The sequence below is a fragment of the Onychomys torridus genome, chromosome 4, assembly GCF_903995425.1.
Source record: "Onychomys torridus chromosome 4, mOncTor1.1, whole genome shotgun sequence".
Lineage (NCBI taxonomy): Eukaryota > Metazoa > Chordata > Mammalia > Rodentia > Cricetidae > Onychomys > Onychomys torridus.
Window position 1 is genome coordinate 2,468,778 of NC_050446.1, and position 16,067 is coordinate 2,484,844.

General features: G+C 40.5%; 1 protein-coding gene across 1 annotated transcript; it reads left to right on the plus strand.

Annotated features, from left to right (window-relative positions):
• Positions 1–1,309: 1,309 nt before the first annotated feature.
• Positions 1,310–2,251, plus strand: LOC118582493 (olfactory receptor 3). Its single transcript, XM_036185412.1, has one exon. It carries the CDS (start codon positions 1,310–1,312, stop codon positions 2,249–2,251), a length of 942 nt encoding a protein of 313 aa, XP_036041305.1.
• The last annotated feature ends 13,816 nt before the right edge of the window (positions 2,252–16,067 follow it).

Sequence of the window (16,067 nt, forward strand, 5' to 3'; positions counted from 1 at the left end):
CTGGAGCTCTCATCCAATAACTGATGGAAGTGGATGCAGAGATCCTCGGCCAGGCCCCAGGTGGAGCTCCAGGACTCCAATGGTCGAGAAAGAGGAGGGACTATAAGAGCATGAATTGTTGAGACCAAGATTGGAAAAAGCACAGGGACAAATAGCCAAATGAATGGAAGCACATGAATTATGAAGCAAAGGCTGTGGATCCCTCAGCTGGAGCAGGCCCTCTGGATAAGTGAGACAATTGAATAGCTTGAACTGTTTGGGAGGCACCCAGGCAGTGGGACCCAGACCTGTCCTTAGTGCATGAGCTGGCTGTTTGGAACCTTGGGCTTACACAGGGACACTTTGCTCAGCCTGGAAGGAGGTGACTGTACCTACCTGTACTTAATCCACCATGTTGAATTGAATCCCCAGGGGAGTCTTGGCCCTGGAGGACATGAGAATGGAGGGGAGGAGCTGAGGGAAGGTGGGGATGGGGGCAGGAGGGAGGAGGACAGGGGTAATGTGTAAAATTAAAACACAAATATAATAAATTTTAAAAAAGGAAAAACAAACAAACAAAAACAAAAATTGGGGGGGGGCACTGTTATGAAGGTCAAGCCTAGCTGCTGAACTATGCATGCTACAAGCATTTTGTTGAAGCTACCATAGTGATTTTAACTGAGTGTGACAGCTGTTTTATCAAATAATTGATATTACATAAGAATTAATTGCCTGTGCTACATTATAGATCATAGGTAGAGACCAACATAGAAATACTAATTATAAGTATAGACAAGCAGGACTTAAAGAAGTGAAGAAATCATCCAAGCAGAATTATGAAGGTTCATTAGATTTCAGAAAAAATTTTGCCTCAGGATAACAAACTTGGAGTCAAAATACTTGGGGTTCATGACTCCTCTTCTCTCTGTCTTACTTCTGTGGCTGTAAGAATATTTTCTCCAACCATTCCATCTGTAGAGTAGAAATTATAACAGCATGTACCTAGGCCATCTATTTACAACTATTGAATGGGTTAGTATGCACACATGGTTAGAATCATATATATAAGGAAAACACTTCGTAAATATTGACTGTAACCATTACTATTTACAAACACTGGGCTCAGACTGGGAAAGAAAGCAGCTGCATACCTAAATCTAAATTTTTTTCCTCCACCACATTTGGAGCAAAACATGGAAGATGTAAAAGAAAAACATGAAATGGAAGACATTCCCTGAGTCTTTAACAAACATCTCTATCATCATATGTCACAATCATTTCTTATTCCTTCAACTTCCCCAGAAATAGCTGCTCCCAGCTGATGCACAGTATGAGGCTTAAAAACCAGAGCAGTGTGTTTGAGTTCCTCCTCCTGGGGCTCCCTATCAGACCAGAGCAGCAGAATGTCTTCTTCACCCTGTTCCTGGCCATGTACCTGACCACGGTGCTGGGGAACCTGCTTATCATCCTGCTCATCAGGCTGGACTCTCGCCTCCACACCCCCATGTACTTCTTCCTCAGCCACTTGGCCTTCACAGACATTTCCTTTTCATCTGTCACTGTCCCAAATATGTTAACAAAAGTACAGAGCCAGCACATAGCCATTACCTATGAGGGGTGTGTTTCACAGACATACTTTTTCATATTCTTTGCTGACTTGGACAGTTTCCTTATCACTTCAATGGCCTATGACAGGTATGTGGCCATCTGTCACCCTCTGCATTACACCATCATCATGAGTCAGAGCCTTTGCACCATGCTGGTAGGTATATCTTGGGTCATAGCTTCTGCTTGTGCTCTTTTGCACACTCTCCTCCTAGCCCAGGTTTCCTTCTGTGCTGACCATACTGTCCCCCATTTCTTCTGTGACCTGAGTGCCCTGCTCAAGTTGTCCTGCTCTGACACATCCCTCAATCAATTGGTAATCTTCACAGCAGGATTGGCAGCCATTATGCTTCCATTTCTATGCATACTCATTTCTTATGCCCGTATTGGATTCACCATCCTCCAGGCTCCCTCAACCAAGGGTATCTGCAAAGCCTTGTCTACTTGTGGGTCCCACCTCTCAGTGGTGGCTCTCTATTATGGGGCAATTATTGGTCTCTATTTTCTGCCACCATCAAACAGTACCAATGACAATAACATAATTGCTTCAGTGATGTACACAGTGGTCACTCCCATGCTGAACCCTTTCATTTATAGCTTGAGAAATAAAGACATGAAAAGGGCTTTAAGAAAACTCTTGAACAGGAAGACAGATTCTTCCAACTGATAATTTTCTTTTTTGCATCTATATGATCTTACTTTCTCAATAATAGAAATACAAATTATTAAAACTATATCTCACTAGTCTCTCATTTACTGCCTCCCCCCAAAATGCTTTGCTGACATTGTTCCTGTACCCATGAGAAGAAATACTAAAACAGAATATTCTATGATTTTGTTATATTCATTTTATCAGATATTGGGAATGTTATCAATAAAAGGAAGGTCTTGATATTATCCCTTTCTCCAATTTTAAGTTTATTATAAAATGTGCCTGGGTTTTCTACTATTACTTAATATTTTTCAAATTTATGAAATTTGGCACCAGATGCCTAAGAACGTTAAAATTTTCTGTAACTTTCCAAGTGAATATAAGAATTTTAACTCCAATTACATAGGAATTAGTGCACAGGCTTCTTGTTTCTCTGGCTCACAGTCACACTTGCATTCTCACACACATGTGTAGATATGTAGTGACAAACGACATCCCAGTTGTCTTGGATTTTGTCGAATAGTTTAATATGCAACAAAATCATCAAATTTTATCCAGACAACAACTATTAGTAGTTGTTTGGGAAAGCTCAGGTTCAGAGAGGTGATAAACAGCCTATTTCCATACAGTTAGTAAAGGGAAAGCTAGAACCTTGGTATTCCAAAGCAGTTCTTTGAGGCAAGACCTATAAAAGTTATATGGAATTCTACACAAATCTAAGGAGTAATAATTAACATAATCTTGAGAAAAAAAACACAAAATTTTTCTCAAGATTTGTTATTTCACTTGAGCTATAAATAGGAATTATCCAGATACACTAATGTCCATCTTACAGTGCTGATCATATGGGAGATTTGTAAGTCAGGTTTGAAATATATATTAATGCAACTCAAATTGTAAGATTCAAATTGAAGATATTTATAGTAAATGCTAGGGGATTCATTTTCTGACTCTTGACCATCTCAATTTAATGGGCATGTAAAATACTTAAGTATTGAGCAGGGTGGTGGTAGTGCACACTTTTAATTCAAGCACTCAGAAGGCAAGGCTGGCATAGCTCTGTTGAGTTTGATGCCAGCCTGGTCTACATATTGAGTTCCAGGACAGCTAGGGATACACAGAGGCAGCTTGGCTCATAAACACCTGTTACTTCAGTTCAAAAGAATCTAACACCCTCTTCTGGCCTCTGTAAATACACACACTCAAGCACACACATATACACATAAATATTTTAGAAATAAAAACATCACTTCTCAGGAAACAACATTCTCTTTGTCCTAGGCTATGACACTGAGACACCCTTGTATTAGCAGCAGATACCTCCTAGGACAGCTTTGCAGATCATGAATTTTGAGTGGAAGGCCAGCAATCTCTGGTGTGAGGTTTAGTAAACATAGGCAAAGGGGCTTTATTTTGTTAATGACTCAAGAATTTGAAAGTAAAAGCATAATCCGATATAATTTTCCATTCACTACACTTGAAAATTCTGTTAACGTCAACTGTTGCATAAAAGGAGAAACATTTTTACTTTCACATTGGGGGGGGGGTTGAATTAGTATATCTCTTAAAAATTGTAGAGAATCTTCTTTTTGCAAGGGAATAAGAGACTATAGAGTACAGCCATAAATGGACATTTATAATCCACCCCTCCTCCTAAGGCTAAGGAATTATCACGGAAAAGAGAGCGGAAAAATTGTGAGTTGGTGGTAGTGGATGACTACAACAAAACAGGCTATTTCAGATGTGGAATCAGTCAAAATTCCAGCAGAGAGGAGGAAGGGGAAGCTACTGGTAACTGACAGCTGCCAGGAGATGGAAAGCTGATTTTCTTTAAGGGTGTGGTTCTTGATCTATTGAAGATACTCTAGTGCATCAGTTCTCAACCTGTGGGCTTCAATCCCTTTGGGGGAGTTGAATGGCCCATTCATAGGAATCGCCTAAGATCGTGTGCATATCAGATATTTACATTACAGTTCATAACAGTAGCAAAATTACAGTTATGAAGTAGCAACAGAAATTATTTTAAGGTTAGGGTCACCACAACATGAGGAACTGTATTAAGGGGTCACAGCAACAGGAAGGTTGAGAACCACTAATCTAGTGAATAGTCATACCCCTATAGGAATAGAATCAGTAATAATTAGATCAGATGAGTTCTTAAAATGACACAAAATCTGATGGGCATGAAATGAGGAGTGGATCTGAAAGGAGGTGGGTAAAGGGGTAAATATGATCAAAATACAATGTATGAAATCCGCAAAGAATTAATAAACATACATATTTTTAATGTTATAGAATAAGGCTACAGCAAAACTTCTTATTTCTAATAGTGCCACTCCCTTTGGGGGACTTTTTCTTTCAAATCACCAAAATGAAAAACTCTCTTCTGAATTAAAAATGGGTCAAGACAAAAATTAAGAAAAAAAATAAATACTTTCTAAAATTGAATGAAAATGAACATACAGTATATCCAAACTAATGGGACACAATAAAGGCTGTTCTAAGAGGAAAGTTCATAGCACTAAGTACCTACATGAAAAAACTGGAGTGATTTTATACTAGCCACTTAGCAGCATTCCTGAAAGTTCTAAAATAAAAAGAAAATACACCCCAAATGAGCAGATGACAAGAAATAATCAAACTTGGGACTGAAATAAATAAAATATTTTTAAAAGGAATACAAAGAATCAATGAAACAAAGAGTTGGTTCTTTGAGAAAATTAGCAATATAGATAAACCTTTATCTAAATTAGCTAAAAGTCAGAGAGAGCATATCCAAATTAATGGAGGGGGAATGGATCTGAGGAAGAAGCACTGGGAATAGCTGGAGGAGTGGAGGGAGGTCAACTGTGGTGGGGATGTATGTATGAAAGAAGGATCTATTTTCAATTAAAAAAATAAAAACAAAAAATCAAAGATGAAAGACATTGGGGAAATCCAGAGAATGGTAAGGACATACTTTAAAAAAACCTACATTCCACCAAATTGGACAATCTAAAAACATGGATAACTTTCTCAGTAGGCATAACTTATGTGATAGGCCAACTCCCACCTTTTAAAGGGTTCTTATGAGGAGGAGACAGGAACAAGAAATTTTTAGATAGAAAGATAGCAGAGAGGAGACAGACAGAAATGCAGGAAAGCTTTGGGAGGACCTCAATTGAAATCCAACAATCTGCATCCTCAAAAAACCTTTTTATAGCAATGCCAAGGGCAGGGCAAAAAGAGCCTAATTCGTCAGCAGCTCTAGAGTCTTTGTATCCAGTTCCCTTGCCCCTGGGATTTGGTGAGTGCCGCTGCCAGGGGACTGTAACACTTGGGATGCTGCTGCTCCCCTTAAGCCACCTTCCCTGCCAGGCCTTCCCAGACATTCCAGAACCACTGGAAGTGCTCCCAGTAGTGGATTGTTGCTGGCTAGGAACAGTTACCTTTACCCAAATTCATTGCAGTTCCCCTGAATGCAATAATTCAAACGTTGCTGAAACTTTACTCCCAGCTCCAGCAGCATTTTATGACAATCTTTCCTGAGGAACCTTGCCTCAGGACAAAGGTAGTTGCCATAGTAACTGAGCTGCTACAGAGCTCCTTTCAGAAAGCTTTCTGCATACCCAGCAAACAGAAACTGTGACTTTGGCTGCTGTCTCCATTCAGCTTTTTTACTGTCCTAGTCTGTCTGCACCTCCCACTTCCAGGCCTGCCTGCCTATAGACCCAAGTGTCCTGAGACCCCTGAGGGCTCTCTTGCGCCTCATGCTGCATGGCTGAATGCTGTCCCACTGCTATGAGCTACAGTTCTCAAACAGCCCTTCTCAGTCCAGGAGGACTCCAGCAGTGGCCAGTTGCAGCTACTACACCCTTGGCTCCATTGATATTATCCTGGGTGTCTGGCTGTTTAATTATGGGAAACATTTGAAAACCTTGTGCCTCTCCCCCTCTGCTAGCTGACTCCTGAATACTGGCTTTAAGAGAAGACACAGCACTAGCATCAAGGGTTTGCCATGTTCCTGGAGGGTTTTGTGCCAGGGCAATTATGGGTGACCTTTCCATTCTGGTAGACAACCCTACAGGTGAGTCTAATTCTATCCCTACAAGAAAGAAAAGAGACCTGGGAAGGAGAGACCTGAAGAGCTTCCAGGTTTTGAGAAAAAGAAATTACTAAGTTTTTCAAGCCTTTCAGTTCCTCTCTTGTCTCATTCAAAGACTTCTGTTCCTTAAACTCAGCTTCATAGCCAAGAGGGAACTGTCCGTGATTGAACAATATTGTAAAAATGTTCTCATATGGCAGCAGTTCCAGTGGAGTGAAAGATTTTATTCCAACCACATTTGCCTCAAGTAAAGTTCCCCCTGCCAGTCAGGGATTAGATCTAAGCTGTCCTGAATTAATGCCCACAGGCAAAAAGCTTCCAAGGGAATCTTTTCCAGCTCATATTCCTCATAATATTTTTGTATTTTTACTCCAATTCTCCCCCAGGAGTCTGCATCCAGAGTCCCATAGTTGGAGAAACAAGGACACAGTTCCTCTGTGAACTCCAAGAACCTCTGCACTTGCTGCTGTTCTACCTTAACTCCCTAGTTTTCAAACTTTCTACAAGTGAATATATAAACATTTATTTACTCTTTCCTTGCCCAATAGCAGCTTTTCTTTCTCAGACTGCTAACTATGCAGTGGCTGCTTATTCCTGAATGCTGTTTTTTTGTGCATCAGGTCTGACACTAGGGGAATTCTATTCTTACACTAAATTCCTTCTTACACAATATTTCTATACCTAAACCTTATATTTTTGTACATAATTAAGACAGAGAGAGAGAGACAGAGACAGAGACAGAGAGACAGAGAGAGACAGAGAAAGCTAGATAGAGAGAGATACTCGCTGTTTCCTAATTTTTGTACATACAGTTTTTGCTCCCAAACTGGACATGTCCAATTGCTTCCCACAGTGTTTTCCCACTCTCACTTACTTCCTCTGCACACAAGTCCCTGTTTGGGCACCATCTGTGGGAGGCCAAAGGGTTCCTATGAGGAGGAGAGAGGGATAAGAAATTTTTAGATAGAAAGATAGCAGAGAGGAGACCAACAGAAACACAGGATAGCTTCAGGAGGACCTGGATCAAAATCCAATGGTCCCTTCTGCTTCTTCAAAGGGGCTTTTTTTTCATTTTTCTTTATTAAGAAATTTTCTACTCACTCCACATATTATCCACAGATTCCCCCCTCCTCCCACCCCTCAGCCTTCTTTTCCAAGCCACCCCACATCCCCACATCCCCCAAATCTAGGTCTCCCATGGGGAGTCAGCAGAGTCCAGCACACTGAGCGTAGGCAGGGCCAAGCCCAAAGAGGCTTTTTATAACAATGCCAAGGGGCAGGGCAAAAAAATCTCCCCCTTCTAGATCAATGCATACCATACAGCCAAGTGTAGACCCTTCCAAATACCTGGTACCCATGCCCATGGTCAAATTATCCCCTTATGCAGCCCTGCTCAGTAAAGCAAGCTCAGATTCTCAGACCCTGGGTAAGTTTTTATTAGGAAACCTCTGTGGGTCTCTAACACTTAACAAAGTTAAATCAAGATCAGATAAGGAACTTGAACATACCTACAACCCCAAGTGAAATAGATGAAGTCATTAAACATCCCACAAACAAAAAAACCCAGGGTCAGATTATTTTTGCATGGAATTCTACCAGACTTTAAAAGAAGAGTTAACATCAATATTCCTAAAATTATTCTACAAAATATAAACAGAAGTAACATTGCCAAATTCATTTTATGAGGCCATAGTTACCCTGATGCTCAAAACACATAAAGACCCACAAAGAAAGAGGATTACATACCAAATGTGGATATTAGATAATAAGTCAAGATAACCTAGCAGATGGTAGTTATTGAGTAAGGGACTTGAGGGGACAGATATATCTCATTAGGAAAGAAATAGAATAGATAATTATGGATTGATTGCAGGGTCTGGATCAACAGGATCAAGTGGGGTGGGGAGTGGAGGAAAATAGGAGTTATGGGAGTGAATTCAGGTAGAGATAACTAAAATTAGGGAGTATTTGAGGAGTAGTTTAGTGAAGAAGGCATAAAGTCTACCTGCTCTCTGATAGCACTAGAGACACCATGTCTTTTGCTTTACCAGGGAAAGATGAAACTTTGCTTTACAAGGGAAGGACATGGAGGGAAGGACATGTCTTTTGCAGAGTACCTGTGGCCTCTTCCACAAGAATGGGTTCTATTGACTGAGACATGGTGCTCAGGATAAGGGTGTAGGGAGGAATCATTTGTAATAAAGATAATAGCAAACTCTTTTGCAAAGTACATGAGCCCTCTTTCATGAGGATGGATTCTATTGACTGAGATACAATTGTCAGGAGTCTGGGGAATTCAGGTGAGGGCTGGCCCTACATAATAGCAAAAGGTCACTGGGTTATTAAATAACATCTACTCTAGCCTAATTGTCATCAGAGAACCTTCATGCAGTAACTGATGGAAGCAGATGCAGAGATCCACAGGCAAGCACTGGGCCAAGTATCAGGATTTCAGTTGAAGAGAGGAAGAAAGAATTGTATCAGCAGGGGGAGTCAATATCATCATGGGGGTACCCACAGAGATAGTTGACTTGATCTAGTAAGAACTCATAGACTCTGGACTAACAGCAAGGGAGCCTGCATGGAACTAATTTAGGTCCTCCACATGTGGTGACAGTTGTGTAGCTTGGTGTGTTTGTAGGGTCCCTAGCAGTGTAATCAAGAGCTGTCCCTGGCACATGAGCTAGCTTTTTGGAACCTATTTCTTATGCTGGGATGCCTTGCCCAGCCTTGATTCAAGGGGAAGAGCTTGGTCCTACCACAACATGATAGGACATGTATTGTTGACCTCCATGGGAAGCCTGCCTCTCTCGGAATGGAGGAAGGGTGGATGGGGGCATATGGGAGGTGGAGGGAGGGAATATGAACAGAGGAGGGAGAGGAAATTGTGGTTGGAAAATAAATGAAAAAATTAATTAAAAAGGATATGTCATTTGCAATGGAGTTTTGATGTAGTCATGCCTTAAGCATGTTGTGATAATTGTCATGAAGAAACACTTCCCCAAACTTTTACTGTGTTTAAATATGTTTTTTTTTTAAATGATCGGGGCAGACTCTAGGAGTTTGAACCAGAATGGCTAACTAAGTCATGATGAACCAGATTTTATTCTTGTCTATCTGCAGACAGTTTCCTGTTCTCTGTAACACTTGTAGGGATCCCCCACAGTTTGGAAACCAAATATAGTAGAGACTTTCTAAAATATATATGTATATGAGGGCATTCTAAATGAAATCACCAAATAATGGATGAAACAGAATCCTCACTGGCCATCTCTTATCACCAAATGAAGTCTCTAGTACCAGGATTGGGTTACATCTAATTGAAGACCAAAGGGGCCCCATGGCTGCCAACTGAGGCTATTGCCAAGACTATAGGTTGTTCTCCACAAACTGATTTCTGCAAGGCCTAGTTGCTGAAGACAATAACTATACAACTCATTGAACATTGAGAAGTCAAGCTAGTACCTACATTGAGCCTTCTTCATCCCTAGCATATTTGTTACAAGAAGATACTCTGCATGCTACAAAAAGAGAAACAGAAACACCAAGCCAGCCACAACCCCTTTGTCTAAAATAGTGTACTGCCTGCAAGATATGCTAGTTCAATGATGGCACAAAACTTGCTGGAAGCAACCAACCAATAACTAATTTGACTTAAGGCCCACTCCTTGAGATGGAACCCATACCCAACACTGCTTGGGTGACCAAGAACCAGAGAGTAGATTGCCAAGGGACCTAGGGTAAAGCCAAATACTACTGGTCTAAAAGAATTAATGATAAAATGACTCCAAATCACATTATTCTATACTCATAGATAAGTGCCTTGTTCATCCATCATCAGAGAATCTTCCTCCTGCAGCAAATGGGAACAAATACAGAGATCCATAGCCAGGCCTCATGGAGAGGCCTTGGAATACTCAGTCCTAAATAGGATATCTCTATCAAATCACTCATCTCAGAGCTCAGGGAAGCCTGCAGAAGATGGGGCAGAAGGACTGTAAGAGTCATAGAGTAGGAAGGATACAAAAACAAAAAACAAACAAACAAAAAAAAAAAAAAACCAAGACCCTATAAGTCAACTGAGCAAACAGAGAATGAAGCAGTAGGCACAGGGTTGCATAGGTTGGCATCAGATCCTCTGTTTATATATTATAGCTTCCAGTTTAATGGTTTTTTTTTTTTGGTTTTTCAAGGCAGGGTTTCTCTGTGTAGCTTTGAGCCTTTCCTAGAACTCTCTTTGGAGACCAGGCTGGCCTCGAACTCACAGAGATCCACCTGTCTCTGCCTCCCAAGTACTGGGATTAAAGGTGTGTGCCATCACTGCCCAGAAATTTTTTTTTATTTTATAATTTAATTTATTTTTACATATCAGCCACAGATTCCCCTCTCCTCCATCCTCCCTGATCCCTGCCTTCCCTCCAGCCCACCCCTCATTCCCATCTCCTCCAGGGCAAGGACTCCCCTATGGATTCAGCTCAACCTGATTGATTCAGTCCAAGCAGGTCCAGTCCCCTCCTCCCAGACTGAGCAAAGTGTCCCTGCATAAGGCCCAGGTTCCAAACAGCCAACTCATGTACTAAGGACAGGTCCTGGTCCCACTACCTGGGTACCTCCCAAACAGTTCAAGCTAATCAACTGTCTCACTTATTCAGAGGGCCTGATCCAGTTGGAGGCTCCTCAACTATTGGTTCATAGTTCATATGTTTCCATTAGTTTGGCTATTTGTCCCTGTGCTTTTTCCAATCATGATCTCAACAATTCTCACTCATACAATCTGTCCTGGAGCTCCACCTGGCACCTGGCCGTGGATCTCTGCATCTGCTTCCCTCAGTCATTGGATGAGATTTCTAGCATGACAATTAGGATGTTTGGCCATCCAACCACCAGAGTAGATCAGTTCAGGCTTTCTTTTGACCTTTACCAGTAGTCTATTGAGGAGGTATCTTTGTGGATTTCTGGGGACCTCTCTAGCATTTTGCTTGTTCCTATTCCCATGTGGTCTTCATTTATCATGGTCTGTTATTCCTTGTTCTCCCTCTCTGTTCTTGATCCAGCTGGGATCTCCTCCTCTCCTAAGCTCTCTTTCCCTTGACCCTTGTCCTTCATTACCCCTACTCATATCCAGGTTGCTCATGTAGATCTCATCCATTTCTCTGTCATTGGGTGATCCCTGTGTCTTTCTTAGGGTCCTGTTTTCTAGGTAGCCTCTCTGGAGTAGTGAGTAGCAGTCTAGTCATTTTTGTTTTACATCTAGTATCCTCCTATGAGTGAGTACATACCATGTTTGTCTTTCTGAGTCTGGGTTATCTTACTCAGGATGATTTTTTTCTAGATCCATCCATTTGCCTGTAAACCTCATGATGTCATTGTTTTTCTCTGCTGAGTAGTACTCCATTGTGTATATCTACCACATTTTATTTATCCATTCTTCAGTTGCATCCCTAATCATCAGGAAAATGCAAATCAAAATGGCACTGAGATAGCACCTTACACCCATCAGAATGGCTAAGATCAAAAACACTGAAGACAGCTTATGCTGGAGAGAATGTGGAGTAAGGGGAACTCTCCTCCACTGCTGGTGGGAATGCAAGCTTGTACAGCCACTTTGGAAATCAATATGGCGCTTTCTTAGAAAATTCGGAATCAATCTCCCCCAAGACACAGCTATACCACTCTTGGGCATATTCCCAAGGAATGCTCAATCATACCACAAGGGCACATGCTCAGCTATGTTCATAGCAGCATTGTTTCTAATAGCCAGTTTAATGTTTCTATAAGACTCCTGAGTGTGAATGAGTGGGTGTCTGGTTCTTATGCCTTCTCTTAGGACTTTTTCTTCTGTTGATTTGCCTTGTTTAACATTGATTTGGTGGGTTTTACTTTATCTTATTATACTTTATTTTGTTATGTTTTGTTGTTATCTCTGAGAGGCCTTTTCTTTTCTAATAAGAGGCAGAAAGAAAGTGGATCCTGATGAGAGGGTGGATGGGGAGGAACTAGGAGGAGTAGATAGAGGGAAAACTGTAACCAGAATACATTGCGGGTGAAAAGAATCTATTTTCAATAAAAGAAGGAAAAAAGATAAATTACTCTACACAGTAACTGTTACATCAAAAGAAGGAGAAAGGCTGGGCATACATAACACTGAACATGTACAACCATACCATCAAATGTACATTTTACACCTGTATTCCCATGGCTTCTAAGATCATGAATGCCTTAAGCAACACATCATGGAAAGAGTCTTCTGTTTCTCTCTAAGATGCATGGGTACAGTAGGGCAGAAGGTGTCTCTAAGGACCTCCACGTTGCATTGTGACAAATGAAAGAGCTGTAATATCACAAACAAGAAAATCTAGATCAATACATCAATATACTTTGGGCAACAGTTCTGGAGAAATTAGTGTGAGTTCAAATTTCTCAAAACTTTGAGAGGACCCAGAGGGACAATTTACAGATAAACTGTCCCCAATTAGAGAAAACTGAATATAATTGTTATGTTGTCTCTCGCTCCCCCAGGAATAGAACCATGTGTTGGCACAAACATAGGAGAGACTGTCCTTGGAGAAATCATAGTATAACCACAAGACAATGACTTGAGACATGGTGGCTCATGAAGACATTTGCTTTCCTAGTTCCCCTGAGAGAACCATGGTTCATAAGTTGGTAATGAACCAAGCTGGAGGTCAACTGTGATAACCAAAATTCTTGTTTCTGAAGCCCATTCTATTTCAAGAATTTTAAAAAGAAGAAATAAATTTGGGTGAGGTCTCCAAGGGTACTAGAGAGGAAAATTTGGATAAACATACTCATAGTACACATGTGTGAAAGTCCCAAAGAAAAATAAGAACTACTATAAAATTGTTGACAAACTGAAACCCTTTAATAAATCACTGTACAGAACTAAAAAATAATTCTTAGTTTTATAATCTTATCTTAATGTTTCTTTTTTCTTAGTTTTTGTTTGTTTGTTTGTTTAGTTTTTCAAGACAGGGTTTCTCTGTGTAGCTTTGTGCCTTTCCTGGAACTCACTTCGTAGCCCAGGCTGGCCTCAAACTCACAGAAATCCGCCTGGCTCTGCCTCCTGAGTGCTGGGATTACAGGCATGAGCCAACACTGCCCGGCTCTTTTTTCTTATTTCTATTAAAGCTTTACAATATGTTTTGATCACAGTGTCCCCATCCTCCCCAACCTTATCACCCATCCAACTCTATTCTTTTTCTCTCTTAAAAGAAAATAAATAGGCCCATAAAAAATCAAACAAGAATGGAAAATAAATATAAAGTACAAGAAACACACACACACAAGCAAGAAACACAGAATTGAAAATCATATATATATATACAAAAGATCAGTAAGTTAAAAGCCAATCGAGGGAAAAAATCTACAAAAACACCATTGAGTTCATTTTGTGTTGGCATCTACCACTGGGCAGGAGACCTACCCTTAAGTATGTTTTACAAATACAGTGAGACTCCATTGGAAAAAAAGCTGATTTTTTTCCTTTGCCAGCAGTAACTTTTAAAGAGAAGTCTGATTTGTTGCAAAGCTTGCCTTTTCTTTCTATGGCTTTCACGCTGGGTGGTGGTGCACGCCTTTAATCCTAGCACTTGGGAGACAGACCCAGGTGGATCTCTGTGAGTGCAAGGCCAGCCTGGGCTACCAAGGGAGTTCCAGGAAAAGGTGCAAAGCTACACAGGGAAACCCTGTCTCGAAAAACAAAACAAAACAAAACAAAAAAACCACTATGGCTTTCACAATTGAAATGTCTCAGTAATTATTTCAGTGAATGCAAAAATATATACAGAAGTTCAAACTGGAGCTAAACCATTGTGTCTAGATATTGAAAAAAAAACAAATTTAAGTTAGCTCTTGCTGACCATGACATGTGTGAATGGAAAATTTAGTTCACCCATAATAGAGAAACAATGTGATATTATGATTTAACCATTGAAAATGTGAATTGATATGAGACATGCAATTCTGGTGTCAGATTGATCCCTAAATATGTTTTACATGTTGAGGTAACATAAATTTGAAGGGCCATAGCAACATTTTATGAAGATTAAAGACATGAGAAAATATAAGGTAAGAAAAATTAGATTCCAATGGCATGATAAAGCACATAAACACAAGACACATATTTTATGGATGACTGTGCCAAGCCTCAAATTAGTATATTGAAACTACCCACATCTAATATGGATGTTTCTAGAATAAAATAAAGAAGTAATTAATGTTAAATTAAGTTATAGGTACCTCACTAGATGTTAATGATATCATAATGATGGCACATTGATCCAAAAGTATTGAGGTCCTTTTAAGAAAGACGATCTTCTTCTTCTTCTTCTTCTTCTTCTTCTTCTTCTTCTTCTTCTTCTTCTTCTTCTTCTCTTCCTCCTCCTCCTCCTCTTCCTCCTCCTCCTCCTTCTTCTCCTCCTTCTCCTTCTTCTTCTTCATTTCTCTGTCTCTGTCTGCCTGTCTGTCTGTCTCTATAATCTTTGTACCCTTCTGCTTCTGTCACAAGAACACATAGAAAGGAGGTAGTTATTAACATCTGCAAGCTATGAAGAAACCATATCATCATAGACTTCTAGGTCCAGAACTTTATGCAATTGAATTTCTGTTGTTTTTGACACCCAGTCTCTGGTAATTTGTTATAGCATCCTTACTCAAATAAGTCATGTTTATACATGAAAAAATCTAGCATTCGGCATGAAGAAGGAGGAGGAAGAGGAGGAGAAGAAGAAGGAAGAACAAGAACAAGAAGAAGAGTCAAGATCATGATGGGGAAACCCACAGAGACAGCTGACCGGTACTAGTTGGAGCTCACTGACTCTGAACTGACAGCTCGGGAACCTGCATGGGACAGAACTAGACCTGCTGAATATGGGTGACAGTTGTGTGGCTTGATCTGTTTGTGGGGTCCCTGGCAGCAGGGCCAGGACTTATCCCAGGTGTATGAACTGACTTTTTTCGAGCCCATTCCCTGTAGTGGATACCTTGCTCAGCCTTGGTACAATGGGGAGGGGCTAGGCTCTCCTTCAACTTGGTATGCCAGACTTTGTTGACTACCATGGGAGGCCTTACCCACTCTGAGGAGTGGATGGGGGTAGAGTGGGAGGGAGGTGAGGAGGTGGGAGAAGGGGAGGGAGGGGTAACTGGAGATGGCATGTAAAATGAAAAAATAAATAAATAAATATATTTTTAAAAAATCTATATATTTTAGAGGTTAAGACACATAGAAACAAACTATGAGAAATAAACTAGATTCAATGGATTACCCATAATCACAGCATCACCATTTTTATCTTTACAAAATCACCTATCCCTACTGTTCTACACATCATACCCACTTGACCTATTGAGGACCTACAGGGCTTCAGTCAAGTTTCAGTATACAGTATAGAATGGTGGCCATTCTATCTCAACCATTGTAGAGTACATTACAGAAAATCCAATTCAATTTGCGACCAAATGAACTGCTTTTAGGGGGAAAAAGTCATGTGCTTGGTTTCTATGTCTGAGGGCGGGGGGGGGGGGGGGGCGACAGCTAAAAGCAATGTGAGCAGTGAGATGATTCCTAAGAGAAGAGACACTTGCCACCAAGCCTGACAACATTAAGTTTGAGCCCCAGGACTCACAAAATGGAAAGACACTAGCAAATCCAACATGTCTGACCTCCATATGTGAGCACACACACTAAATAAATAAATACATGCAAAATAATTTAAAACAACTGAAAAT